The sequence below is a fragment of the Poecilia reticulata genome, chromosome 4 (genome assembly GCF_904066995.2).
Source record: "Poecilia reticulata chromosome 4, P_reticulata-male-v2, whole genome shotgun sequence".
In the NCBI taxonomy this organism is placed as follows: Eukaryota; Metazoa; Chordata; class Actinopteri; order Cyprinodontiformes; family Poeciliidae; genus Poecilia; species Poecilia reticulata.
Genome location: NC_088833.1, coordinates 11915052 through 11943041, shown reverse-complemented (window position 1 = coordinate 11943041; position 27990 = coordinate 11915052). Strand labels below are relative to the sequence as shown.

The following is a 27990-nucleotide window of genomic DNA, read 5'->3' as shown; positions in this document are numbered from 1 at the left end:
TAACTGATTAGACCCAAAACATTAATTTATTGGGTTCATCTACAGCATCGACAGTGTTGCACTAGGTACAAATAAACGTTTACAACATGAAATTCCACCCCTTCCTTAAATATAAATACCAACCATAGAACACAGAAGCACAGTTACAGCGTTATCTCTCAACCGTCTGCCCTGAAGACGTCTACATCTGCATGAGATTTTCACAAAACTAAAAGAAAATTGCCAGGTGTTCAAACACAGAAATGTAAAAAAAACAACAACAAAAAAACCGTGTGATCCCATTTCAGAATAAGAGCTCAGAAAGCAAACCATCAGTCAAAGAAACGCTCATCGTTTTACCCCAGCTATTTACACGAAACAAAACTATGACATTGCCATTATTCACCTGTTCTGAAGAAATGTTGGTAAAATGTTCATGGCCAAACATTAAAAAAATAATCAGGAGAAAATAATACTTATACAGTTGCTTGCACAAATAATCAAACCCCTTAAAAGGGTTCCAAATTTGATCTCAATAAAAACACAAACATTATAAACAAAAACATGGATTTTACATGAAGAGGAGGGAACATAATGTATGGTTTTTTGTGCTTTTTTTTTTAAGCATTCATATTCATCCCCTGTACTCCGATACCGCTACATATTTTTTAAATCGTACAATTAGTAACTGGTATTGATGAAATGGTTAAGAAAACATGTAGCGATTCCAGAAGACCTCAGACTGGGAGGAGATCAAAGCATATTTATGTGTCAAAATGGTCTAATCAAAGTCCAGAACAAAATTCAGTTGGGAGTCTGTGCAAAACTTGTAAAGATATACCTAAAGGACTTTGAGGTACAACTTCAAGTCTAACAGAACAGCTGTATTTTACATACAAGTGGATTTAATTTGTATTTAAGAGCACCAGACTAAAGGGGTTGAATATAGAGAGATGTCATTCACTTCAGATTTTTAAGTAGAAAACCATTATTTCCTTATTTTTTTTACATTGTGTGTTTAGGGATCAAATGATACAAACACTTTCACAAGGCACTGCAGGCAGATAAAATTAAATCCTGTCGTTTTACAAGAAACTGTACTGTAATGCAGGAATATTTCCTTTCAGCCTTCAGGCACAATAAATCCAGACACATTCTGGATTTTGGTGGCATCTTAAGTGAAGAGAGAACGGCCACTTGAAGTTTAAGCTCATTAGAGTTTTAATGTGATCAGAAAACCAAAATCTCAACTCAATAGCGGGGAAAAAAAGGAATGTGACAATATTTGATTAGACTCAATAAAATTAGGGGCTTTTTTCTACCTTTTGACAGATTTAGTTCAAGCATTTTGTCTTCAGAACATAAAACAATAATGCACATTTTAAATGATTCAAGTACTCATTGGGCAGCAGGTAGGTCAGGTCACAGTACATCCACAGAGCTGATGGTAATAAGAGCAAACCAGAAGAACAGTTGTTTCATTCAAGAAAACGATCAAGTTACCTCCCAATGTACTCTTTAGTACTTATATATATAATCCTATTAAATTCTCAGGGACAAAGTGCACTTAAATTTATTGCATGAGCTGTTCTTTAACTCTCTGAAAAACAAAAACAACTCGACTAAACCCACTCAGCAATTCAACACCCCAGCATCTTCAGACAATATAATAGAAAATCTGATCTGAGAAAACTGGTCCATTCTAACATTCAGGTACCCAGTTACTTTAATTATGAGTTTGAACAGTTCCTATTTCTACTACATGTCAAAGAGTCTCAGGTTGCAACTCTTAACCTAAGAAATATGTTGCCTAGCTAATAATTTGATATTCTCTTGAGCTTTTGTGCACAAAGGCTCTCAGAGTGAATCACAAACATCAACAGCAGAAATCCAAAAGGATTTAATTTAAAGTTATTACCCTTCAAACTGAGGGAACCAAGTAATGATGGCGGGACACCACATCTCCCGGGCCACAGACATTCATGTCATTACTTCAACGATGTTCACACCCAAATGATGCTGGGAAGTGACAGCATGAAAGTCTGGGAGTGTCTGTTTACTGCCATGATGAAACATCAGCAGGAGCGGCGCAGCCAGAAGTCTGCTGGCGCCGCACCTTCACTCAGAGTCCAAATCCAGCCTGAGAAGGGTTTCCTGTCAGAATGGGAGCCACGTTATTTACTGAACTCGCACTGGAAATCACAAAATGAGTCCGAGACGCTCTTGCAAGTGTGACGCAAACACAAGAGCTTAATTCATGAGCGATAACAGATGGAATAATCAAAAGGATAAAACATTCAGACGCTTTTGTACTTAGACTACAAAGTTTAGCTTTAGTTACCATTTCAAAGTTATGTTACAAATCTAAATTAATTGTTGTTTGAGCTTATGCTTTTATCATGTGAATCTTTTGAGACAAAATAACAAATTACAGAAAGTGCAAAAAGGAGGAGAAAAGCAGAAACATAAGAGGCAAAAGGTCAAAGCATTTTTGTTCTCTCTGCACAACAGATTATACTGACTGACAATTGTTGGTGTTGCACACTCTTGAGTTTTTGGGTTCTTGAAGAGGAAACGCCTGCTTATCATGTGGTTACAGAAAAAGCAGCCTTTACTTGTTGAAGAGGCACAGACAATTGGTGACAGAGAGATATATGGACATCCTTATGACAAAATTTAATCGACAGTGATTTATGACCCTAATCATTAATAGCACCCCCCCACCACACCTGTTAATCTACAAATAAACATCCCCGCCCTCCTTGACACCTGTTGATCTAAAAATACATAAGTGCATACATAAGCATTCCTTTCACCCCTGTCAATATATAAAAATAAATATTCCCATCTTTGGTAAACTTTTTCCCACCTCTATGAATTAACCGATAGAAACAGGTATCGCAATAAAACATTTTTTCTCTGGTAAATGTAATTTAAACCCAGCACAGGACATCTGTTAATCCCCCAAAATAAATATCCCCATCTTTGATAAACTTTTTCCCACCTCTATGAAGTAGCCAATAGAACAGGTATCGGCAATAAAACGTTTTTCTCTTGTAGGACAAATTCTGGAAAGGGATAGATATTAGGGGTTGTCTTTCACTTTAACTGCAGAAAGTTAAAAGTTAAATTTACAAGTGAGGAACATTTACTTAAATGTATCACACTAGCAAGTGTTACAGAAAAAAATCTATGAGTTTAAAATTAAACTACTGCTTTCGGAACAGATGAAGGAAATTACAAACTCATAGTCAGCACTGACTAGTCATGCTACCATAAAGAATGCAGTAAAACAGTAATGCAGTTAAACTGTAGGTTTTCTTGAGAGGTATCTGTCCATGCGTAAGAGTGAACAGGTGTGGTGAGCAGGGCAGGGGTCGCTCCCCTCCACGCTATGCAGCAGGAAGACAGTTTGTCTCACGTAGGCCTGTTTACTGCCAGTCACATATTCTTAAGAAATACATGTACAAATGAGGAACATTTAGAGTTTAGTTATTATAGATTCAGTTTTTTGTTGTTGTTGTTGATTGGATGAAGAAATTCACAAACGCTACTTAAAATGTGTTATACTTTAATTCCCTCTGAGTGCCCACACTGAGCACCAGTGCCATCGAGCCTCCCCTTTGTGAATGTGTTGTACTTTAAATCACTCACAAACAGATGTCCTGTGCTAGGTTCAAATTACACTTACCAGAGAAAAACGTTTCATTGCTGATACCTGTTTCTATTGGCTAATTCATAGAGGTGGGAAAAAGTTTACCAAAGATGGGAATGTTTATTTTTATATATTAACAGGTGTGAAAGGAATGCCTATGTATGCACGTATGTATTTTTAGATCAACAGGTGTCATGGAGGGGTGGGGGGAATGGGGGGTGTTTATTTTTAGATTAACAGATGTGTGTGTGTGTGGGGGGGGGGGAGCAATTAATGATTAGGGTCATAAATCACTATCGATTCAATTTTCTCATAACTCATTAAATAACATTTAATAAAACAACAGAAACTTGAGTGAGAATTACAAAACATTCGTTTTACTTTATCCATTGTAAGGCCTGTTTTACTGTGTCATGGCAAACCAATGATATATTGTTAAGTCACCATATAAAAAAGCTTTATGGACTTTGACAAACCTGTATAAATGTTACAGGATAAATTTTTGCTGAAAAGAGAATAACATATTTCCTACAAGGTTTCAAGGCTAAAGCGTTGTTTGATTTGCAAACAGACCCATTCAAATCGAATTACTGCTGGCAAGAAGAAGATCACTAATATTATTTCGTTTTTGTTTGCATTCACACTGGATTGTTTCTGATCAAACTAATTTTAGCATCAAATATAACCTAAGACAAAAAACTGTTTTTAAGTGAAAACATTATTCCAAACAACCGCTCCTATAAAAATTATGAATTATCCGTGATGAACCACATTTATTTGGCTCTACGGTCATCATCTGTGAATCAGTCTGACAACATGAAGTAGTCTAAAAAGATTGAATAAGCAACACCAACTCAAGCTCCGATCTAAAGGACATCAGGATCAAAATCACTCCAACTTGGAAGATTAAAGAAGAACATTTTGGAAGATGCGTCTCCAAACCATTTTAAAGTCTGGCTTTTAGTCTGATTGAGGTACAGTGGCATGATTTAAAGAGGCCGCTAATCCTAAAAACCTTTTCAGTGTGGAAGAATTCATTTTCCATATAGAATAGTGAGCCACATTTTTTTTTTGCCCAGTGATGTAAAAAGTTTCAGTGCCAAATATTGACGTCAGCACAACCAGATGTTTGGATTAGGGAGGGACTTAATTTTTCTCATAGGGCCAGATTAGTTTGGACAGCTTTTAGCCACCTTAATAAATGAATCATAGTTTTACAACTCTGTTTTGCATTACCTCAGATTAAAGATGTCTGTTATTACAATTAGTTTTTTGGGGGGTTGGGGGGGGGATCTAAAATACTTGAGTAAAAACAGAAGAAATCTGTAAGGGGCAATGCATCTTTCCAGTTGTGTATTATCATGTGTTTCCCCTGAACTTACCTTGACTAAAGTCGTGTTAGGGCCCACGGGAGGCCCCTGATCGATGAGTGGGTTCTGGGACTCTTTCAGAGAAACGTTCTGCAACATGGAAGACCTGGAGGGACGAAACTCTTCCCTCCACCACCACCAAGCCATCCCCACCAGCAGCATACTGAGGAGCACTGGGAGACACACAGGAGACAAGCATCACTCTGCGGGACCTGCCAATCTGGCAGAGCGCTCTTTGAGACGCTGATGTAAAGTTTCTGCATGATGTCAACCACCTCCTCTGAGTGCACAAACATTACTCAGCAGAGCTGAAGCATATAAAGTTTCTCAAACAGTTTCTCAACAGTGACTCACTATGTCCATCCAAGACAAGTCCAGTGATGTGTGAACTTTCTGATGTAAAGAAAAACATTCAAACTAAGATTTTTATTTATTTATTTATTTTTTTGCTAGCCAGCAACTGTCCACTTCCTGCTTTTAGTGTGTTCTCCGGATCGCTTGGTACTCATATGAATTGGACTGCACCAAAGTTCACTTCAACTGAGCCGAGACGTGTGTGTTTAGGCAGACCAGAGTTCGCCTTTTTGATCCGCTGAGCTCGATTACTCATTCAAAGCTCCCCAAATGAGATGGACCGTCAAGGCAAAGGAACCAGAATTTTATTAAAGTGGACTAAACAGGAAAGGTGCGAATGCACCCTTAGTTTATTCCCTGGTTCAACACACCTGAATCTAAAGACGTCTGCAGAACATCATGACATGCTGAGGAGATCACAATGTTTGTGATTGTGTTGGACGGTTTGAGTCGGCTGTCGGGGGAGAGACACGGTACCTGGAACTGGCAAGATCCCAGCGCTTGAAGACTGGGGCTGGACACCCAGGCTTTACGTGAAAAGGAAACTCTGTGTTTTTATTTGCTTGAAAAAGGATAATTGTGCTTTTTTTCAGTCTTGCTTCTTAGCCTAAATGGTGCAATCATTGGTACAAATAATAACACGCTGAATGCAGATTTTTTATCAAATTTTTAATCACAGTTTTTGATTGTTGGCTTTTTAGTTTTAGACAGACCTCAAAATGCTCTACAGCAACACTGATGCTGTTAGATACTGAATTGTAAAGGTTTTTAAACTTTTTGCTGCACTAAATCTGTGGTGAAACATGACTGTATTTCGTCTTTGTGTGAATTTCATTTGTGCAGGTTAAGGTACGTAGGCTTGGTCCACTGAGTTCCCCTCATATCTGTGTTGAAGTTTTACCTTTAACTTCTCTCGAAAGTTTATTCTGTACCGCACAAACATTGACATTTACAACGACATCAGAAACATGTCTTAGCCGTGCAAATCTAGAGGTCAACTTGATAAAGTTGTGAGTGTTGCTTCAGACAGAGCTCAAAATGATGACATTTTACATATTTGTTTGAGGCTGTGTGAAAATGTTTTTAGTTTGGTTCCAATAGGCATGCTTCGCCAGAGCACGTTAAAATGTATCCCAGTTGAAAAACAAGTCAACAACGCGACGAGGAAATCCAGCGCCTCAAGGCACGTACTTTTAATTAAAAATGTATATCCATTCTCATCTTTCATGGTTGATATTGGACCTTCAGTCACTCTTAAAGGAAACTAAAAACCTGGCTTTGTCTTTCCGTTTGGTGATTTTATCAAATGTTTGTGAACTTTCCTTCCTCACAATGAAGTTATGACTCAATATTTGGAGGAATTATGACTTACCGATAAGAGACAGGATTCCAGCGAAAGTTGGATCAGATAAAGTCGATGCAGGAACAGAGCGAGAGACAGAAGGAACTTGAGTTTTGTTGGGTCTTGTTTGTCGAGAGTCACAGCTGAACTGTTGCCTCTCTGACATCAGATCAATAACACATCCGTGCTCGCACACCGTCCCTGGACGTCCACACGCAGCCGCTCCTGAGGAGACGCGAATGGTTACTTTGAGATTTCATCTTAAAAAGTCAACAAAAAGCAGACACATAAAGGTTCTTTAGTAGACTTTAACTAGGCCTACCTTTTGGTTGAAGCGCTGGATGAGCGATGACCAAGCCGCCAGATACGGTGATGTTTGACATCATCACTTGGAGATTTTTGCCATTGTGTTTGTTGGCACGACATATGGAGTGTGTAGCTTCATCACCCCAATATAAAGATCCCTGACGAAGAATGAGCAGACATGGATGTCAACTGGGATGTCAGAAATGTTTATTTTTATTGCACTGAATGTTCGATCCTGTTTCTTAAGCTTATTAGTTTATGCGAGTCATTTGAAGGCGCATCTCAAAAAGTTTATATATCGCATGTGTAGACAATAGTGTGATGCATCTCAAGAATGTTTGCGTAAATGTTGATCAACATGTCTCACAACTGAAAAAAAAATGTTTAGATAACATTTGAATATTAAATAAATCTTACCACAAAAAAAAGGAAGAAAAAGACCCATTAAGACCAGTTGTCTAGCAAACAATGATTAGTCCCTCTTCACATTTAGTAGCCACCTCCTAGCTGAAAGATTTAGAGCACTTCATGCTTCTCTCTGCTGAGAAACTTTATTTTGATTCCAATTTTATTTTCCCACACGACTTGGTACCTGGCCACACGGCCAAAACCACCAATTTCTGCTTTATAGACCCTGGCTGTGCTCAAGCAGCAAACTCATCTGACCTCTCTGAGGAGAAACTGAGTTTTTGGCTTTTCATTAACTGTGAGCCGCATTGGTTACATTTACTCAGTTACATTTACTTGAGTAACGTTCTGGGAAAAAACAACACTTTTTAGAACAGTTTCACTACACCATACTTTTTACTTAAGTGTATTTTTATTAAGTATCACTACTCTCACTTCAGTAACTTCCCTGAATGAACACAAGCTTGTTTCAGGCAAAAATCCACCTTACCCAAACTGAAACTTTCATTTTATGTTGAAGTGAAACCTCTTGTTTGTACACAAGCTCTGTTGTTCTAATGTTATTTTCTGTCTACTGAGCCCGTTGTACCATTTGGAGATCAAAAAGATACAGATATATTTTGACATTGGAAATATTTTATCCTGTTGCAACATATAAATATGTTGCAACACAAAGTGTTACTTTCAAAGTAACACTTTGAAAGTGTTACTTTCAAAGTAACACTTATGAAAGTGTTACTTTCAAAGTAACTTATGAAAGTGTTACTTTCATAAGCTTTATATTGGAAGAAACTGATTTGGAAATGTGTTTCTTCTTATTTTGTAATCACTCTGTGCTTTGTTGTAAGGCATTAATGTGGTCCTATACTCACAATAACCCTTGCATTTTGATTAAAATGTTTATTTCAAACCATCGTAACTTGACAACGAAAAACAGGAGTTCCCCTTGTTCAGTCAATTTGGACACCTGACTAACACCTTGGCATAACAAGTATGTAGGGGGAATTTGTTATTACACTCCATATGACTGGAGAAATTTCTAAACTCATTAAATGAGTTTACGCACTAAAGACAAGGGTAAGACTGATATTTTTTGTGGTTTAACACTGCAACTTTTAAAGCTGTGGCCTTGAAATGGAAATGTGAACATAACCTAATTCTGACTTTTGTACCTCAAATACTGCGAGTCCAAACAACTGGTCCAGGTAGCCGTTGGATTCTACCACAGTTTTACGGTGGCGGCCTTCAAGATCTATCCTGGAGATGCTCCTCATTCCCTGGTCAAACCAGTAGAGCAACCGTCGAGGCAAATCTAAGGGGGAAAAAAAATCCATGCGCATGTATTTATTCACCACCATTAGCAGGGGTACAGAGTGACACATATTTATTCAGAAGTGTTGATTTAAATCAAGGAGGCCAGAGATCTTCTGATTTGGTACTGAAATCTAAACAACACATCAGGTGTTGATTTGAACCACAAAGTCATCAGTGTTATAGAAAATCAATGTCTTTTTGCCCCACAGTCTTTTTTTCAATATTTTTTTCCTGAAAGAAAGGTGGTTACATCTTAAAATACGGAATCCATAAAACATTAAAGCACAAAAACAACTTTAAATGGTAAAACAGCATTGATAAGGATTGAATGACTTCACAGGTCTCTAGACTACTGAACCTCTGATGATAAAGTTCAAATTGACGCTGCAGCTGCTCCTGTTGAAAAGAGGAAACAGGTTTTCCTGTTTTTCAAACTTTCTAGAAAAAAAGTGCAAGCAAATGATATGTAAAATTAAAACAAGGAAGCCTAAGACATTCCACACGCTCATCTGTATTTCTACACAGGACCATTATCTATGCAAAAAATTCTCAACATACCAAGAGAGAGGGCAACAGGCTGGCGGATTAGAGAAGTGACCAAAGGAAGTTTTGTCCGTCCATCTTGAGTAACTCTCTCAATTACTGGAGCGCCGCCACACTGAGCCAAGAAGAGGAAGCTGGGAAAATAAAAATACTCAAGAGATTTGGTTGTCGTTTTCAATACCACTTCCTGATCTATGCAAAATATCTATGGAAAGCACATCGACTCTGATACCAATCAGTAAGATCCAACGGCCAAACAACGTGCTTCATAAGTTGTGTAACTGGTAAATTAACTTAACCTGTGTTTAATTTAATTTTTGTATAAATAACGTTCTGTGAAAGCCTCATGAAGACCGTGGACCACAGAGGGATGAAATTATGAAGCTGGAGCGGTTCATGACAAGATGGATGGAATGGGTGACTGGTTCATTTAGTATTTTTATGTAGCAAACTTCATCTAATTAACCACAAACTCAGATTGCTTTTGTAAAGACCCTGATAATCAGTACTTCAAGTGTCCCAAGTTTTCACCTCAACGGATTTTTATCCCACTTTATGCATTTTAGAAGCAAATGGAGCTGCTCCAAATCAAGACAGATGTAGATTATTATTATTTTTAATTTTTTTGACTAGATGTAAATGAACAAATTGAAAAACACCCAACAACAGTAATAACAATAGTGGTCATCAAATTTGATCTATCCAGACAAAATCTTCATCAGTCATTCTGAGGTTGTTCTACCAAACCATGACTCAGGAGCGTTCATATCAATTCTTGCCTCACTTTTTATTAAAAAAAATATAGTGTTGTAGTTTAATTCCAAGTTTTTCCTGTTGCACGTTGATGTGCTCCTGGGCAAAGCACTTAGCTCCAAGTTGCCTAACAATCTGTGTATAAATGTGTGTGTGTGAAAGAGTGAATGTGGCTCTAGCATAAAGAGATTTGAATGATCAGCAATAGAGGAAAAACTACATTGACTCAGTCCATTTACCAACAATACTTTATATTACACAAAAAGTGACAAACGCTCAATCCAAGGCCTGTTTCATCTCTGTTCATACATTAAGGAAGCCTATTGTGAGGAAATATTAAAACATATTCCCTTATGATGCCTCTTTAACATTTTATCAAGCTACAACAGACTCCATCTGATGTTACAGTTTTTGATCGCCCTACCCTTGGAGAGGATCCACAGCGACTGCAGAGGGCTTGTTGAGCCCGGTGATCAGTTGACGTTGAAAGGAACCCTCCAGCGGCGCCACGTTAAGTGAACCTGCCTCAACATTGGTCCAGTAGAGAAGTTGGTGAATCCAATCCACAGCAAGCCCAGACACTGAACTTTGAACTTTCAACACCAGCACAGCTTCCTTTGTATTTTCAGCTGATGACATCCTGTAAGATAAAATGTGAAAATATACAGCTGATATCAAAAATCTGTGGACACTCATCTTAGGAATGAATGTCATATCAAACACCTACATAAGGCCGATTAAATGTTTTATTCAAAATAAAACTTAAATTTTAATGTAGAAATTTTGAAATTTTTTTTTTGCTGTTCTCTTTCTTCATCCACTTTGTGCAATCCATCTGTAAAAATGGCTGCAAAACAGCCCAGAGCATAACATTACCACCACCATGCAGGACGTGTATACCTCAGTCTTTGTCTTGTCCGACCATAAAACATTTCTTCCGAAGGCATTTAGATTTTTCATCTGGGTAGTTGAACATTTTCACTTCAGTCTTTCTTCTAGCATCTTTACAGAGCGTGCGCCAAATCAATTCTCTGGTGGGTCATACGTCTGGGCCGGCCAGAACGGTGTGTTGTGAAAATGAGAAGGAACTCAGAAGGGTAGCCTTGTGAAACCAGGTGTGAGCATGAATGAATCCGACATACATTACTCTGCCAGTGACCAGATAGGAAAAACAGCAGAGGTCATTGTACTGACTAAGTGACTTGATCAATTGAAGGATATCAATATATATTTTGTACAATCATGTGAAACCAGCAATCAGTTCAATCCTAAGCATATCAAAGAGGATTGGAAAACCTTCCAGTCCTCAGAACTTCATGAAAGCAAAAAAAAATTATTGATTGGCTAAAGTCTGCAGATATTTAATCTGAAATTCTTTCTAAATGCAACATTGAATGTCAGTCCACATGAGAAAACAAAGAAAAATGCCTGTCTATCCACAACTTATTGTTGTAACTAAGGTTGGACAGAATCTGTGAAACAAGATTTTCTCCAACAGGTCACCCAACAAGGCAGAATATTAACTAATTTTTTCCTTACAGGAGAATGTGCACCACACAGAAAATGCATATTTGTGTGGAGATGAATGACTGGGTGTGTTCATGTTTGTTCTCACCTGTGGTTCTTGGCATTGTGTAAACTTTGGACATCATTAAAACTAATTTTCTGCACCTGGATCTCACCGCCATCTATCCTCATCACAAAACCCCATTTCAAGATAGAGAGGAGCCTTAATATCAGAATCAAACTTTACTCTTTCATTTGTAACAACTCAAACATTTTCTACCTTAAAACCTTTCAGTCGAGCAGCGAGTCGAACCAACCCAGTAAGATAAGTACAGCCACACAATCTTATGTTGACAAAAGTTAGTGTTCGTGACCGGTCACAACGTTCCACATTAATCCCGACCTGACAGGAAAAGAAGGACGCAGATAGAAAATCAACTCATTCCATTATATCTATTAATTTATCTTACAGAGGAGACATGCAGCATCAACAGACAGGAAACCCTGCAAATAAACACAGGGCAAAAATAGGTTATAATTTCTTGATCCGTTTATACGTTTCCAGCTTCTCTGTGGTTTTAGGTGAAAATCAATCTTGAACATTAGTATTTAAAATACTTCTATAAATCAAGAAAGGAAATTACAGTAGAGAAAAACCCACATTTTAGTCCAAGGAAACTGAAACATTTTAGTCTTTGGTAGAACAAACCTCTCGTCACTGGCTACTTCTCTCTTCTTTCACTCAGGCATGAAAACAGAATTGCTTTTCCATTATACTCATTAACCTTAAGTTGTCTAAAAGAAAAGAACAGGTATAATAAACAAGACTGACTACGTGATCTAAACCAGAAATCATGAAACGGCATCAGATTGACTCAAATTTTTCTAGACTTATCACAAAACATACGCAGTCCTGTTTTTAAAAAGACAACTTATGAATCAAACCAAGTTTGAAACATTCTGCCAATGTCTAAATAGTTTGGCAAAATTACTTTAATGTAAATACAACGGGAAAGGAGCAATCAGAAGTCGGACCTAGATTAAAGTAGATGGAATTTAGTAAAAACAACCTCTGTCTTTTCCTCCATCTCTTTTAGCCTCTTATCTGCTTACATAACCATGTTAATGTGTGACTGCCGGCAGTCCCACATAAACAGACTGAAATTGATTAGACTACCCTCTAAGGGAGGGTACAGATTGCAGAAAAGAATTAAAAGCTAAACTCACGTTACATACTTGCCATTTGGTGAGCTAAGTGTGGCCCCATCGCTGGACGGTGAATGTAACTCTGTATCTTTTCCTTTTGTATGACATGTATGGCTTGCAACATTTGATACATTTTTGTGTATATATATATAACCAAATCTCATTATTTCTCAAGGTAATTTTCACTGAGGGGATCTGGTCGGGTCCTGAAACCGGTTAGCGAACCTGTGTGGTGCACAGAGACAAAAATGAATGAACTCCAACACATCTGTGGGGGATCATTTGGGCCTCGGCAAAGGGAAAAACCTTCACACAGTCACTCAAACTGAATTAGTCATTGTTGGTGAATAAGAGGTCTTCCTATTTTTTAAACTTTATCCTGCTTTCCTAGCATATTCAGCATATTATGGTGTTTTTACTTTGAAGTCATAATTTTCCTGCTCCAAGGGGTCAACAGGTAAACTGCAGGTTCCTTAATGACTTCAAATGTAATGATCTGTGAAATAGGGAAATGTCTTCATTAAGTCACAGACGAATGCACAACTGGTATTTTTTTGCATGTTGCTTTAGTGTTTAATTTAATCAAATGCAGAAAAATATGGCTGGATTGTCCTGTGTCATTAGCCAGCTCACTAAAACTTAATTTCTCACATACAAATAAACAACAACTGAGTTCACAGTGATGCAATTCCCAGCTTCCCAAGTAATCTCATCAGAAGTAAATGAAGCGTTTGTTTGAACTTGTACTTAGTAGAGCTCCACTGAAGAGCATGCTTGGATGGAAAACTTACCATAATAAAATATCTCCAACATTTCTGTCAATTTCTCGTCTTTCGCAGTTGGGTGCCACCGTTTTGGTTTGCTGACTCCCTTCAGTCCGATAGATTTTCATCAAACAAAGGGAAAGTCCCTTCTTTAAACAATAGACACAAAACCAGGAAGTAGTGTCTGATAAACTTTGAGAAAAAACCCCAAACGCATTTGCTTATTTTGTTATCTCTATTTTCCAGGGAATTTGAATTCTTTCTGCCTGTTTGATGTCAGATTAAAATGTTGGTCTTTTGCAATTTCCCCATGGCTTTCATAACTTTCCACCACTATAATAAAACCTAAGGATAGTTACTCTTTTCAATGCTTTTGTTTTCTTTTGCATGTTTTACTGAATTAATTGTTGGCTGAGATCATTTATATGTTCCTTCCAGAGTCTATTATTTCATCCACAAAGTTAACATTTTTCCAAAACATAAGATGTGATTTGTCTAAAAATGTGTAAATCAAAACAAAAACTCAAGGTGAGGTAATCCTCGTTTTATTTTGCGTGTCCTCTTTAATAATAACAATAAAAAGAGTAAGAGAAATTTTGAAATATTTACTTTAAATGGAACATTTTTCTTCTCTAGACTCTCTTTTTGGAGATTGCAAAGCATTTGTTCATTTCATAGTGCATTTTTTAAAATCTTGTCCATCAGGCTGTGTGCTTACATATTATGACAGTTTATAATTTTCCTCAAGAACAACAGACAATGATTTCATCCTCAACATAAAGAGAAAATATCTGAAGTTTTAAAGATCAGATTTCAACACTGAAAGAATAAATGAAGGACACTTACTCCTCTTGTTCAGGTTAATTTAAAGAGAGAGAGAGAGAGAGAGAGAGAGAGAGAGAGAGAGAGAGAGAGAGAGTCAGGAAACAGAAAGTGATGCAAGATGCTGATTACATGAAACCGTTTTAACTTCAAACCTGGTTTTCTGTTAGCCAGTTTTTCATATATTCCCTCCAACTCCCCTTAAAAAACACGCACGCAAACACACTGAAACTACAATGAAAGGTTTGCTTGTACTTATCCCAGTCATAGAAAGCTAAACATGATTATTTAAATTAGGTGTCAGGGTTGCACTTTGTCAGAAAGAACTGAAAAGCATGCAAGCAACAACCAAGAATGTAATTTCACATTTTTCTTCTTTGCAGCATCTATGTGTTTGACAAAATGGAAAGCAAAAACAGCTAGAAGTTAACCAGAAGCTCTGTGGAACTTCTGACTGAAGCAAGAGAGAGGGGGAACATGTGTGGAGGCTATCCGCCATCAAAATGTGCTTACGCACATATTTCACACCCTGAAAGGAAACACACACAGGAAAACCTCTTTTTTCCAACCACTTTACAGTGTGTCGTCCTGCACGCATAGGCTCATTAACAGGCACGGACCAGACCAGGTGTCAGTTTGCATCGACTTTGATGGTTGCAAGTGAAGGATTGGTTTGACGGCACGCACATATTGCATGATAAGCAAAGCGAAAGAATGTTCTCTCACTGTGCACAGAGAAAAGTTCATTTTAAGAACAGTGAAATGCTATTGGGAGTGAAAACAGAAATGTCCTCATAGTGGTGCCGTTTTAACTTATTTGTGTGAACATGAAGACAAACATTTCCAAGTAGTTCAACACCATCAACCATAAATTTATTATTAACCCCGTTGAACAGTTCTGATCAAACGCAAAATAGAGAAGTTATGTCAGTCTGACCTGAAAAACATTCAGGAAGTCAAAGGCGCCAAGCAGCTCCAGTTGTTACCTGTATATGGAGCCGAATCCCCGTTCCGCCCAGTACACATTATGGGTGGAAGCCAGGACTGCTATTGGACCGTGTCCCGGTGAATGTGGCACCAGTATCGAATACTCCTTGTTCATCAGGTTTTTCACTTGGATTCCTTTTGAAGAGCTGAAAACCAGCTGAGCTTCACTTCCTGGAAAACAGATGTAAACAATTAAAGATTTTCCTAATTTAATTTGAGCAAAACAGAATGATAACATTGTAGCCTCTCTTGCTCGACTCAATTTTATTTATAATTCACTAAAAATCCACTAAAATTCATGCAAGCTTCAAAATCTAACAATAGTGGTAAAAAAACATGATCAGTAACGGAGACTAATGATGTTTACAAGGACATTTAAAATTGGTTTTCAAATGTAAAGAATTGAGCTTCTGGAATGGTTTTTCCAAAGATCTAACCTAAACGCTCTTAAAATGAAGGGAGAATGCCTAAAAGCTGCATCCAAGCCATAAAACAAACATATATGAATGAAATGTAGTAATAATGTCAAGAGGAGTGGTCAAATATCCAGCCAGAATTATGTTCATTAGATGGATGGCTACAAAGACAGTGTAGTTTCTCTGTAGCTTACAACAATCTAAGCTTTTAGAAATATTTCGACCCTCTATTGATTGGAGAAATCCACAATTTTCTCCAAGTTGTGGATTTTAACACCCAAGTTCTTGCTTTAAAAATCCAATAAGGTTGTTTGTTTCCTCATTATTATACTTTAATCAAAAGCACAATAGTGCATGTAAACATCTGACCAGAACTGTACATATGCTCATGGTAATTCAGTCTTACAACAAACAAAATGAAGTGATGCCAGTTCAGAAACAACTGAAATCTGATGAGAGGAAGAAGAGGGTAGGAAAAGTTTTTCAGCAGTGAGACCACAAACCCATTACTTTCAGCAAGTGTTGTAATCCAAAGTGCTACATAACTTAAAGTCTTGGGTTGTTTGTCTTATTTTCTTTTATGTTGTGCTATGAGGGCAAAAATGAACAAGGCTGACCATGGGCTGCAAGTTGGTGTCAGGAAAGATTCTTATTTATGTCTCCACTGCAGGGACTCCTCCTATAAAACCAGCTTTCCCAGCCTCTCTCCCGAACCGCCCACACTAAAGCAGAGACCCCAGAGTTCCTGTCATCAAGGATCCAGATTTTTCCTGTGGTAACTCACTCAGTCATTTCATGCTGGAGGATTGATAGAGGAATGAATGTCATACCAAGTATGGAAAAAGATGGCACTAAAACAATTTGAGGAGAAAGTTACATTTAATCTTGTTGTTTTTTAAAGCAAGATTAAACACTATGCCGTTGTTTCCCCAACCCTGGTTCACAAGACACACTGCCCTGCATGTTTTATCCATTTCCCTGCTTTACTATGCCTGATTCAGCTGCAGTTCAATAAATACCTGTCAATTGAAATCATCTGCAAGGAAATGCCTAAAACATGCGGGGCAGTGTGCCTTGACGGACCAGGGTTGGGAAACACTGTTCTGTGGTTTGCCAGAGCATCTTAGCAAGAATTGAGAGGAAATGACGGGTAAGCTGATCAGGAAGACCCTTCCGTCCCCGGGATGACCTTCTAACCCACTGCAAGTGGTGTGAGACAGAACTACAAAAATGTCACTCCTGGTCAATGTTTCCCATCCCACACTTGGGATCATGACGGCATTGGAAAGCCTCTTTTAGTAGAAAAATAAAAACATGCATCCTGAAAGTACACAGGTGCTAGGTTGTTCCTCTTGCAGCTGCTAGCCTGAACAACCAGCACTAATCCTGACAGACCAAATTTGAACAAACCTGAACAGACCTGAGCAGATTGCACTTGATAGTGTGCAGTATCTATGTGGTCACATTTACTGGATTTATTGTTCCAAAGCAAAGCTTCTGTGTTTTTGTATCACATTTCTGAGCAATTGAATCAGAAAGTAAAAAAAAAAAACCCTTTTCAATTGTTGCGCACAGTGAAGGATTTCTGATGCTGTGGGACAATTTCTCTTCCAAAAGTCCATGGATTATTACTAGAAGACATGAAACATTAACTATAATAAGTCACCACATTTCTCATTTGAAAGACAAATGTGGTGTATTTTGTGAGAAAACTAAAGTTTGGTCTCTAAGGAGGATAATGATTTGGCTAAAAAGAAAAAAAGAGTTTCCATTCTCCTGACAGACTGGACTTAAATTTCCTTTAAGTCATGTTTGATATGCAACTGATTTCTATAGCAACTGAAGGGAACATAGTAACTTGATTGTCCTATGAAATGGCATCACGTTCCTATAAAACACATGATACTGCCCCGTTAAAAATTTATTATCATTCTAAAATGTAGGCATGTGATTTTCTTTGATGGTCCGCTGTGACAGTAATCCAGAAAAGATGAAAAGAGGTCAATCCAACGGGTTGTTGGTTAATCCTAAACCCAGAACTGCCATCAAAGCATCCTGACCTCAATATTCTCGAGCCACTTTAAGGAAATCTTAAATATACAGTTCAACAGTACAAGAATTTACAGGAACAGGGAGCCTTTTGGCAATAAGAAAGGAAAGCTTTACCATCTGAGAAAATTATTGTTTTATCACTAAAAACTGCACTTTTATGGAGCAATACATGATACGAAAAATTAGGTTGTATAAACTTTTAACCTGGGTTTTTGGATAGTTTCTGTTGTCATATTTGTTATGAGAAAAGAAACAATTGTTGGCTCAAAAAGACTTTATTCAAGCAAGTGTAAATAGGTTGTGCTTAATGCAGAATTAAACATAATTAAGGTTGGATAGGACAGAGTATTTCAGTGGTGATGTAGTAGAGGTTTGATACAACAATGAGTTGGTTACTACTAGTCATATCTCTTCCTCTGTATATTCCAACATTGTCAAAGACTACAGGAAAAGAATAAGCTATGTCCTACTGGCAAAAGGGGGTTGCACAAAATATTAAAAGTTGAATTTGAAACATGCAGTTTAATTTTTGCTACATTTTCAGTGTGAAATTTTGTAAATGCAATAAAAGAGCCATTAATTTTAAGGTGTATTAAACACCTTCAACAGGGGTGCAAATATACAAAAGAAGATTGAGGCCACAGGGGAAAAAAAAAAAAAGATTTCTGATTTCAATCTCAGAATCAGAAATGTTTAAGTTGTGCAAACCTAGTCTTAAAATTCAAATCTACTAAACAAATTATGGACAGGCTTTCAGTGTGGATTTTCATATATCTGACACACACACCTGATAATGTTTGGTTATTTCTTTGTATTTTGACATAGATTGACACACAATCGGAAATCTTGGATTAAAATGAGAATTATTTTTTAATAATTAATAAGAATAATTCAGTGGTTATTGATTGAAACGACTGGGCTCACCCTCAGCCTTGCACTCTTTGGTCAGTGGGTCCATGTGGTAGCCCTCTTGACATTCACATGTGAGGCTGCCGTTTCTGTGGACGCACAGCTGGTCACAGATGTCCCTCTCCAGACACTCATCGACTTCTACGACATCAAGCAAACACATTTATGGCAAACAATGACTGAGTAAAAATAAGGAGAACGACCATACAGTGTTCTGTCATTTTCCTAAAATGCTGCATGGCAAAACCTGATTATATAAACATGCAAACATTAATGAACAGATGCAGAACCTGTATTGACCATAAACTGAGAGTTACGGTATTGTCCACAGCAAAATAAATTGAGGCTGTCGTTCACCTTCACAGCGGCTGTCTTCAACCAGCTTCATGTTGTCCGGGCAATGGCAAAGGAAACCAATGGGCTGGTCCAAACAGTAATGGGAACAGCCGCCGTTATTCTCCTGACATTCATCCTGATTGCTGATATCTGCAAGATCAACCGTTACAGAAACCAAACACTCATCTACATCACTGATTCTCAACAATACTCTTCAACATTTCTAACTTGCATTCCACTAGATTTGCAAAGTTGTTTTTATTTTCATTTTTCATTCAGGCTCTGCCTGTTTTTGATCTTTTGTTATGTTCTGGTCAATGAAGGCTTCTTATCTCTGAGCTCCTTGATAAGACTTTGAGAAGCAGACATTGTTTTTGAATATGCTGCACGAATAAATCTGGACTTTTTTCTAATACAAGTTTGATGATTTGTGGCAAATACATTTTTTATGGAACTTCTATTGTCAATTCAGTAGACATACACAATAAAAAAAAATAAAAAGTATATATATATATATATATATATATATATATATATATATATATATCACAAGCATAGCAAACAACAATATGCAGCTCTTTTCAAAGCTATGTGCATGATATTTTGGTAATGGTTAAAAAGGGAACTGTCTTTAAAAAAAAAACGCCAAAAAAAATGTCACACACTAAACACTCAACTAAAGTCACCAACAGGTGAAGCTTAGCGAGAAGAAAGACAGCCAAGCCATAAACATACAACATGAAAGAGACCCGGAATACTGCAAGGATTAGGAGTGATTAGGCAAATGTTAATACTGTTGTCAGGACACATGGGTGTGTGCTGCACTGCATGTATGAGCCACAACAACGGGTCGATTTAGCCTGCTGGGCAGCTGGCCGCCCAGGCTACCCAGATTGGCATGATTTCATATCTGTTGTGATTTTGATTAATATCAGAGGTGCGTCAGTTTTATTATTCTAACCAATCGCTTTTTGTCAACGCACGCCAATGTAAACGAACAGCATGTGGCCTACTGGCCGACTGGTCCTAAACTCTGTCCTGTATTACACCTTTTTTACGCCCAGTTCCTCTAATGTAACGGAACTGGGCAGGGAATCACTGTTTTTCTCTGTTGTTTATTTACTGAAGAGAGTTTATAGTAAATGTGTTCATAGTAAATGTGAGTATAAACACATTTACTGGATAACACAGGGGTTGGCCAGAAAGGTCGAGAGCACTGCTTTTTCCTTGACCTACATCATCCCTTCATACTTAATGTTTGTACATTGATAACAGCACAGCCTGCAGCTATGCTTGCAGCATTTATATGCCGGACAAGGATTGTGGTGCATCTCTGACTCTAAACCAGAACAGTCACAGGATACAAAGGGCTGCTGTTTTAGCTTTAGGAAATATGTTTATACTATTCTTTTTAAACTTGGAAGGCCAATGGTTTGGCAACAAAACAAACAAGCAAACAAACAAATGATTATTTAAAACTCACAACTCCCTCCAATACATTTATGGTAAGGATGAGCAATTTAGCCATTCAGATTTAAAAAAATCCCTTTTGGCACAAATCCTTGTCCAAACTCATCTAAAATGTGTTAAAGTTGTTGTTCCTGTTCATTTATATTTATGTTGTTGTAATAACTGAGGGAAACATGTATCCTTTTTCATGTTTCTGTACATTACCTGTTTTAATGAAGTGTTTTTAAAATGCTGGGCTTCTTTTTACAACTGAAGCACTTTGATTTTTTTAAACATAAGATAAGAGCAGCTTTAAACATAACATAAAAATAACCACAGTCCAAACAATCTTCATGGTTTACATACCAGCCTTTAAGCCGTCATATAAATAACCATCCAAGGTCACAACCATTGCCACACACTTGATAGGGTTATATATGCCTGTGGCTGAGAGGCATACGACATAGTGGAAGATTGTTACATAAACATTTGACATCACTGTTTTAAAGGGTATCAGCAGGGGTGAGAGTAAGGGGGTACGGTCGGTACTGCGTACCCCTAAAAGATTTAGCGGGGGTACGCAGTACCTGCAAGAGAGGAGAGCGGCTGTCTGCTGTAAAAAAAAAAAAAAAAGAATCAACGGGTTCACTGTGCAGCCGTTAGTTCACCCACTAATCAGCCGTGACTGATTAGTTTTTCAAGAACAATCTAAAGTACGACTTAATCAATTAATAAATAACTTTTTTTCCCCATTTCGTATTGTTTCTGAACTGTTTGTGCTTTACTAGAGCAGCGGTGCAACACATAGATCGCGGAAGGTTTTGAGTCGATCTCAGCATTAGGTGACAAACTGAACGCCGCCAGGACGCTGAGAGCAGCACGTCCTCCACTGGCTCCTTATCAAAACGTCCGTAACTTTATTAAAGAACAACAACAAAAATCAACAAAACGTGTTCAAATTAATGACCCAACAACAATAATAATCTCAGTGATTATTGTTTCAACAAGATGTTGTGCAATTCTGTGAGTTTCGGTTAATTACCAAAATGGCAGAGCAGCAGTTTAAAATTAATTAATCAACCACCGCTGTGTTCATTGAGCGCTTATTAATGATCGCAAAATAAATATCAAACCTGAGCTGAATGTTATGTTTTTAACGTAATCTCTGGCCGGCTTGTGGAGCGCAGGAGGTTGCCATGGCAACTGGTGTGCTTAAATGACAGAGAGAGACGAAGAGTAAAAAGGTGCGACTGGTTTAGAGTTGATCACCTGTTCGGGTTGTTTTACCTTTGTTTACCTTTGTCTTGGTGCATCACAGCCGCTGTAATTTCTGAACTTTCAATAAACACAAACTTGGACTAATTACCTGTTCTTTGTGAGTAACGTCATTTATAACAAACATCAAACACGGTAAATATGTTTCATTAAGTATTTAACAAACAAATAAATGGCTTCTACCGTGATAATTATGTGAAATTAAATTAATTGTCTAATATAAAAAAATAGTTTGGTGCTGTCGGGCTCAGCGTCTGAGAGGCTTTTCCTTTATCAAACTATTTTTTTTGCCTCTTATTTAGTGGAAATATTGATGTTGATGAGACTATCTCCAAAATAATAACCTTTTTCAACCTTTATAGCTCCACTGTTGAAAATGAGGCTCTAACATTCACAAATGACATTGAAATAAAATCCAGTCCAACATCTGGTTTGAGGTGATTCCTCTGGAACCTGTTGGAGGAAAAATATCCCAACTTCAGAAGATGAACTTTAACCTAACAGAGCTCTGTGGTTCCTCCTATCAGTATGAGAGTCAGGGTGAGGAGGCGTCATGTTAGGAAGAGTAGTGGAAGCTGGAGGATCTTCAGAAGAAACAGGTCATGATGCTGGGCTACTGATTATCCCTCTGTCTGGACACAGGATCAATATAACCAGTTTAAAAGCTAAAATGAATGGTTATATGCCAGACATGGAAACCTGGGATGCCCTCCATGCCATGATGTTCAGAATTTAGGTCTCATGGCATCTCAAGGTGTCAACATTGCAGCCAGTGGGCTGAGGAAAATACAGCTCCATTTTGTAGCAATTCAAGAGCTACCCAGCTTTTATCGCTTTGCAAAATAATTCATCACCTCAGAAACTCCAAAGCACACAAAGATTATTTTTGTCATAGTACCCCCAAGAATTTAAAACTACTTTCACCCCTCGGTATCAGGGGAGATTAAAGTGTTAATAAAATGAAACTGACTAAAAAAAAAACTAGTCTATGACTTGTAATAGTCTTTGCTTTTGTTATCTCTGTTGTTTATAATTATACACATACAGACTGAAATACAATAAAAATATAGTCCAAACCTTATTGTCCTTAGAACTGTGTTAAAAGGCTGCAGACAGTCGAGCAGACAACAGAGATCTGTTTCAGAGGATTCACACTTGCTGGGACAACAGAAGTTATTTTCTGAGAAGCCATTGTTTACTTATTATGTCAACTCCAGTAACTTCTGCCTTGTTAAGGAGTGTTTCTCAAACAAACCGCATTTCCAACAGACAGCTACAATTCTGTTTCAAAATCATTACCAGAAGCTCAGTTAGCAAGTCAGTAATTGTTTAAGAAGGAATTTAAAAATGCATACATGGAATGGTTGGTTATTACATCTCAGTTTAAACCTGAACATTTGATTATGTTTGAAGTTTGCAAAGCCAGTTATCAGAAGAAGCACTTGATTGCCCTCTGCTGGTGGTCAGCGAAACAGCAACATCCTTATTTCCACAAGGCATTTTGAAAACCAGCTGAAAACATTTTAACCAAACATCTTGCTTGTTGGTTGATGAGCATTTGGAGAATAAAGTTGTTAAAATTTATGACCAGCTAGAACTTTACAATCCCAATTTCTAACCTTCTCTTGGGGGAATCCATCATTTCCAGACTCTCCTCCTCTTCCTATCCTCACATATTTTATTTGTTGTGAATTTGAACGAAACTAAAAATTCTACAAGGGCTCCATTAATAACATTTGGATTAATCAGAACTGGTAGAGCCAACACTTTTACATATGGAGTTTTTTTTTCTTTTCTTTAATCTCTGAATTTGAATTTTTCCCCAATGGTAAAATATTTTTGTTGTTGTATTTCTGACTTAAAAAGTAGAATAAGTTCTACAAAGTGAATATTTTCATAAACTTCTGTGCAATGTACATCCAGATGCCTCACTTACCACAGTTTTCCTCATCGCTGCCGTCGGCGCAGTCCGGGGAGTGGTCACACCTCCACGCATGCCGGATGCACGCTCCGTTTCCACACTGAAACTCTGAGGCTGCACAAGCCGAGGACTTCTGAGGAGAGGCCTGGACTGAACTGCACAGGCCCCAGGCTTCATCTCGTCCGTCTTTGCAATCGTTCCACCCATCACAGAGCTTGTTTCTGGGCAGACTGGCCTCGGCCGGCCCGCAGGAGAAAGACCCAGGGGTGCAGCTGTGACAGGAATCCTCATCGCTCCCGTCGCCACAATCGTCAGCACCGTTACAGAAGAGTTTTGATGATATACAGCGTCGACTGCGGCAGGTGAACTTCTCTTTCCCACACCCGCTGTGGCCTGTCAGGGTATAAAGTGGAGAGATACAGTCGCTGGAGGCATAACTAAAAATATATTGAAGGGTTCTGGTTTTTATTTACACTGTGCTCTACGGCACACAGATAGCACAATCACCTCAATTCTTTATACATCGTTTTGAAGAAGACAAACTCTCTAATAACCTTTGAACATCAGATATGAACCTTTTTCTTTTGTCTTTTGTTGCTCAGGAAAACATACCCTGACTATGATGCTGCCATGCCATCACCATGCTTAACAGCTACTGCAGTCTTATCGTCTCGACTCTTTCCAAACATTCCTTTAGGGCAGATCTCTACAGCCTTTACATTCCAAAAAGCCATTTTGTCCAGCTGAATACATTTCATTTAGAGCAACAAATATCACAAGACAAACTGAATAAAAACAATAAATAAATAAATTTTAAATAAATGTTTACTTTAGAAAGGTTTTTTGTACATCTTCTATGTATTCTGATGATTGTGGAAAATTCTGTAAAAGAAATTCTCAACAAAAATGAAAATGGATCTAAAAATGTATGACTTGTGCCTTGAAAATTCAATGCAATTATTTACCAAAATAAAACATAGCTAAAACCTGAATTTGTGATTATATCTATATTTAAAAACATTAGTTTTTTACTAATTTCTGGAGCCACCATGCGGTTTGTGCTTAAATAGATCCATCTTTTTCTCACATAGAAAATATCCCTCAACTTTTCCATTCTGCTTGTTTTTATGTTCTCCTAGAGCCCCTCGTCGTAGGTCAGATATTCAAACCTGCTGGCTTTACACAGATCAGTGTTAATGTTTAACACCTGAAAGGTGTAAGAAGGTTTCCCTCCTGCAGAGCTCTGCACTGCAGGTCTGAAGTGTTGAACTTTACATCAGATTCCTCTGGAACTTTCCACTTAGGGCTCAAATGACCTCTGAGGGATTAGAAAAATGATAATCCCAAACAGTATCTGTGTAGTGATCTCTGCTGCAGAGAAGGAGCAACACTTTGCCTGCCATGCAACTTGAATATCACATTAATGTCAGGTTTAAAAATTCAGTATAATGGATTTCAGAGATAGCGTGCAGAAATGTTGGAAAGCAGTGTGTGTTTTTTTAAATAATGAGCTATTTTTAAAAAACACCACCAAGACTGAACCTGTAACCATAATCATATTAATCTAATAAAGCCTTGATGTGAGCCTGCTAGGCTTTGGGGGCTTGGTTAAAATGTCACTAATGATTTTGGAGAAGCTGGGAATATTCTGGGAATTCATCTTTTATCTAATCTGTACCTGACAACACTTGTTTGAACTCAGTGCAGATTAGTTGTACTTTATGAATTCAAGGCATTGACTGAATCTCTGACTCTCTGGTGCTACGTTTGGATTTTTGCACCAAGTTCACTTGTATTAAATCTATTTCTTTTCACATAAATTTATGCCTTAAAAAAACTGAGGCTTCCTATTCTATGTTATTTTGTTTGTTAATTTGGTCATTTAAATAGTAGTGTTAAGTATACATTTATATGACTTTTTCTTTTTTCTCTCTTTGCAGGACCTGGGCATGCTGTTGTCATTGCATTGACCACAATCTAATCTCAGATGTGTTGCTATTCATTCAAAAGCTGAAACTTGGCTCAAATGTGACGCTGCAAGCAATGAAGAGTGGACTAAAGGCTCTTTAGTCCACTAAAGAGTGGACTAAAGAGCCAAGTAGTTTGGGGAGAGGAAAAGCCATCCTGAAAAGCTGATTAATTATAAAAAGTGCTTTCTTATCATCTCCTATGAGAGGAAGAAGGGTGCACATGGTGTTTCACACATGCATTTCTTTATGTTGGCTTTGTTTTGTTCAGCAAGTATGGACTATCTGGAATCTGTTATGCTTCAGCATTTTGATATTTGATTTAAATATTTAGAGTCCAAACACATACGACCCTAGGACTGAATGAAGGAGTATTTTGAGTTTACCATGACTGCATATAGTCAAAAATCCCTGCAGACCAGGAACTCACCACAGTGGTGCTCGTCAGATCCATCAGCACAGTCTGTGTGGCCGTCACACAACTTCAGCTTCGATAAACACGATCCATCACTGCATGTAAACTCCAGTTGCTGGTTACAGGCGGGTAAAGAGTGAGATGCAGCCCCTGAAACACACAAACACAACACTGTTTTAATGTCATGGTTCAAATTATCTGACGAGAACATTCTTACTGTGTTAAATACAAAGCAGAGTTTGACTAAAATCATTAAAATGCAGGTTCATTTAAATTGTCTAGTCTATCTAACAACTTAAACATAGAATTACTTCATTCAAATTGCATAAAATGGAGCTACACATACCTTTTTCTGTTATTTTTTTTAAACTAAACAATAGGATTCAGACATACTTGTGTGAAATCATTCCATAATTTTAAAATACCTTTAAAAGGGTATTTTTCTGATGCATCAAGCTAGATATGAAATATCGACCATGTCAGTTACCTTTAAATCTGATTTTATACCAACCTTGCTTTGTTACGTTTTACCATAATTTCATTAAGAATCCTAGAATTTACTGCAAGCACTTATATTTCAAAAATATCTACAAAATATGAAAAACTGATTTACATCTTCATCAAGTGAAAATTCAGTAAGAGGTTGTGGTAAGTTATTGTAATGTAGTTTTGGACTGGAATGGTGATGCATACAATACTAAAGATTCTAGGTTACTGGTTCTTTAATATCTACGTTCTCTGAACTTTTTCATTAACTTCCAGAGTATTAACAGAAATGCACCATCTGGACAACTACTATATTTAAGAGTCACTAGCAAATTACCCATAAATGATTCAAGACTAAAAAGCATTTTTTCCCCAGCTGGATTCAGAGGATTTGGCATTTTAAAACTTCAACTCTAAACAAAATCCCAGAGGAGTTGAAAAGGATGCAGTAGCACGAAAAAAATCAAAGAGAGATAGAGGAAGATGTTCAAATCAACTCTTCCTTCTATCACAATGGGTAAGAATCAGATCCCCGACTTCAACATCTCTCTGCTCAGCTTTCTTTTCACATGGCCAGAGATTTACAGAGGAGTAGTGGAAGCAAATGATGCGGATTAGCAGTGTTCAGCAACAACTGATGGCCAACTTCCAGATGTTATTCTGAAATATTATTTCTGCTGTCCAGACATTTAGCTGTATAACAGTCTTCAATCAGAGTTCTCCTTATATTTGCTGCAAGACTGACTGATACAGGACATACTTCATGCCCACAGCTTCACAACACACAAGGAGTTTTTGAAGATACTCATATGATTTTGAATTAGGACAATATTACATTTGGAATACATAAATTATTTTTGAATTGTACTATCAGATGTTGACATAAGTTACTCGGAGGTTACTGTGATGAACGCAGCATGCAGAGTCGCTGCTAACATTTATATTTTTTTACCATCAAAATAAACGAAAGTTAATTTCTAACTTATTTCATACATATTTCAGTCCTAATACGCATGTGCTAAGTTATGAAAATGAAAGTCTGATTTCTTGCAGCAGGTATCTGGAGACGCAAATAACACAGTGGCGTGAGAACTGCAGGGGACTACTGCAAGTTTGAAGCAAAGCCGGCTGGGAAGTGACAATACGACCGCCTGCAGACACATTTTAGTCCGCCACACACAGAGCAACAACACAAGTATAAAGAGACATGCATTGTAATTGTCGTGCATCTATAACTGATGCCTCTTACCTCGAATATGAAGCAAAATAAGCAATGCGATCAGCAGAAATGAGCCGCCAAGGTGCCCCATGCTGGATGCGTCCTCAGCAGCGAAGAGGCGACCGGCGCGGAAATATGACGCAGAGCCTTAAACGTTGTGACCTGACAAATAATTGCTTTCATAAGGGTAGGAAGCGGGGGGAACGGGGGGGACATGTCCCCCCCAATATTGGAGT

The 27990-nt window shown here is 37.7% G+C and overlaps 1 protein-coding gene across 1 annotated transcript; it reads right to left on the bottom strand.

Annotated features, from left to right (window-relative positions):
* On the bottom strand, positions 1–27990 carry LOC103463504 (low-density lipoprotein receptor-like). Its single transcript, XM_081606217.1, has 13 exons — positions 27785–27990; positions 26065–26199; positions 23683–24060; positions 19044–19172; positions 18702–18827; positions 15309–15480; positions 10449–10664; positions 9287–9405; positions 8587–8726; positions 7023–7164; positions 6731–6925; positions 5017–5177; positions 1–2133 (listed from the first exon to the last, which is right to left on the bottom strand). The coding sequence occupies exons 1-13, from the start codon at positions 27843–27845 to the stop codon at positions 2098–2100; spliced, it is 2010 nt and encodes a 669-aa protein (XP_081462343.1). The 5' UTR covers positions 27846–27990; the 3' UTR covers positions 1–2097.

Bases quoted from the DNA above. Each gene is read 5' to 3' on its own strand.
- LOC103463504 (XM_081606217.1), bottom strand. From the start codon at position 27,845: ATGGGGCACCTTGGCGGCTCATTTCTGCTGATCGCATTGCTTATTTTG. The intron at 19,173-23,682 runs GTAAGTGAGGCA...TTGATCTTGCAG, and splicing joins CAGCGATGAGGAAAACTGTG to ATATCAGCAATCAGGATGAA. The intron at 18,828-19,043 runs GTGAACGACAGC...TTGATGTCGTAG, and splicing joins TGAAGACAGCCGCTGTGAAG to AAGTCGATGAGTGTCTGGAG.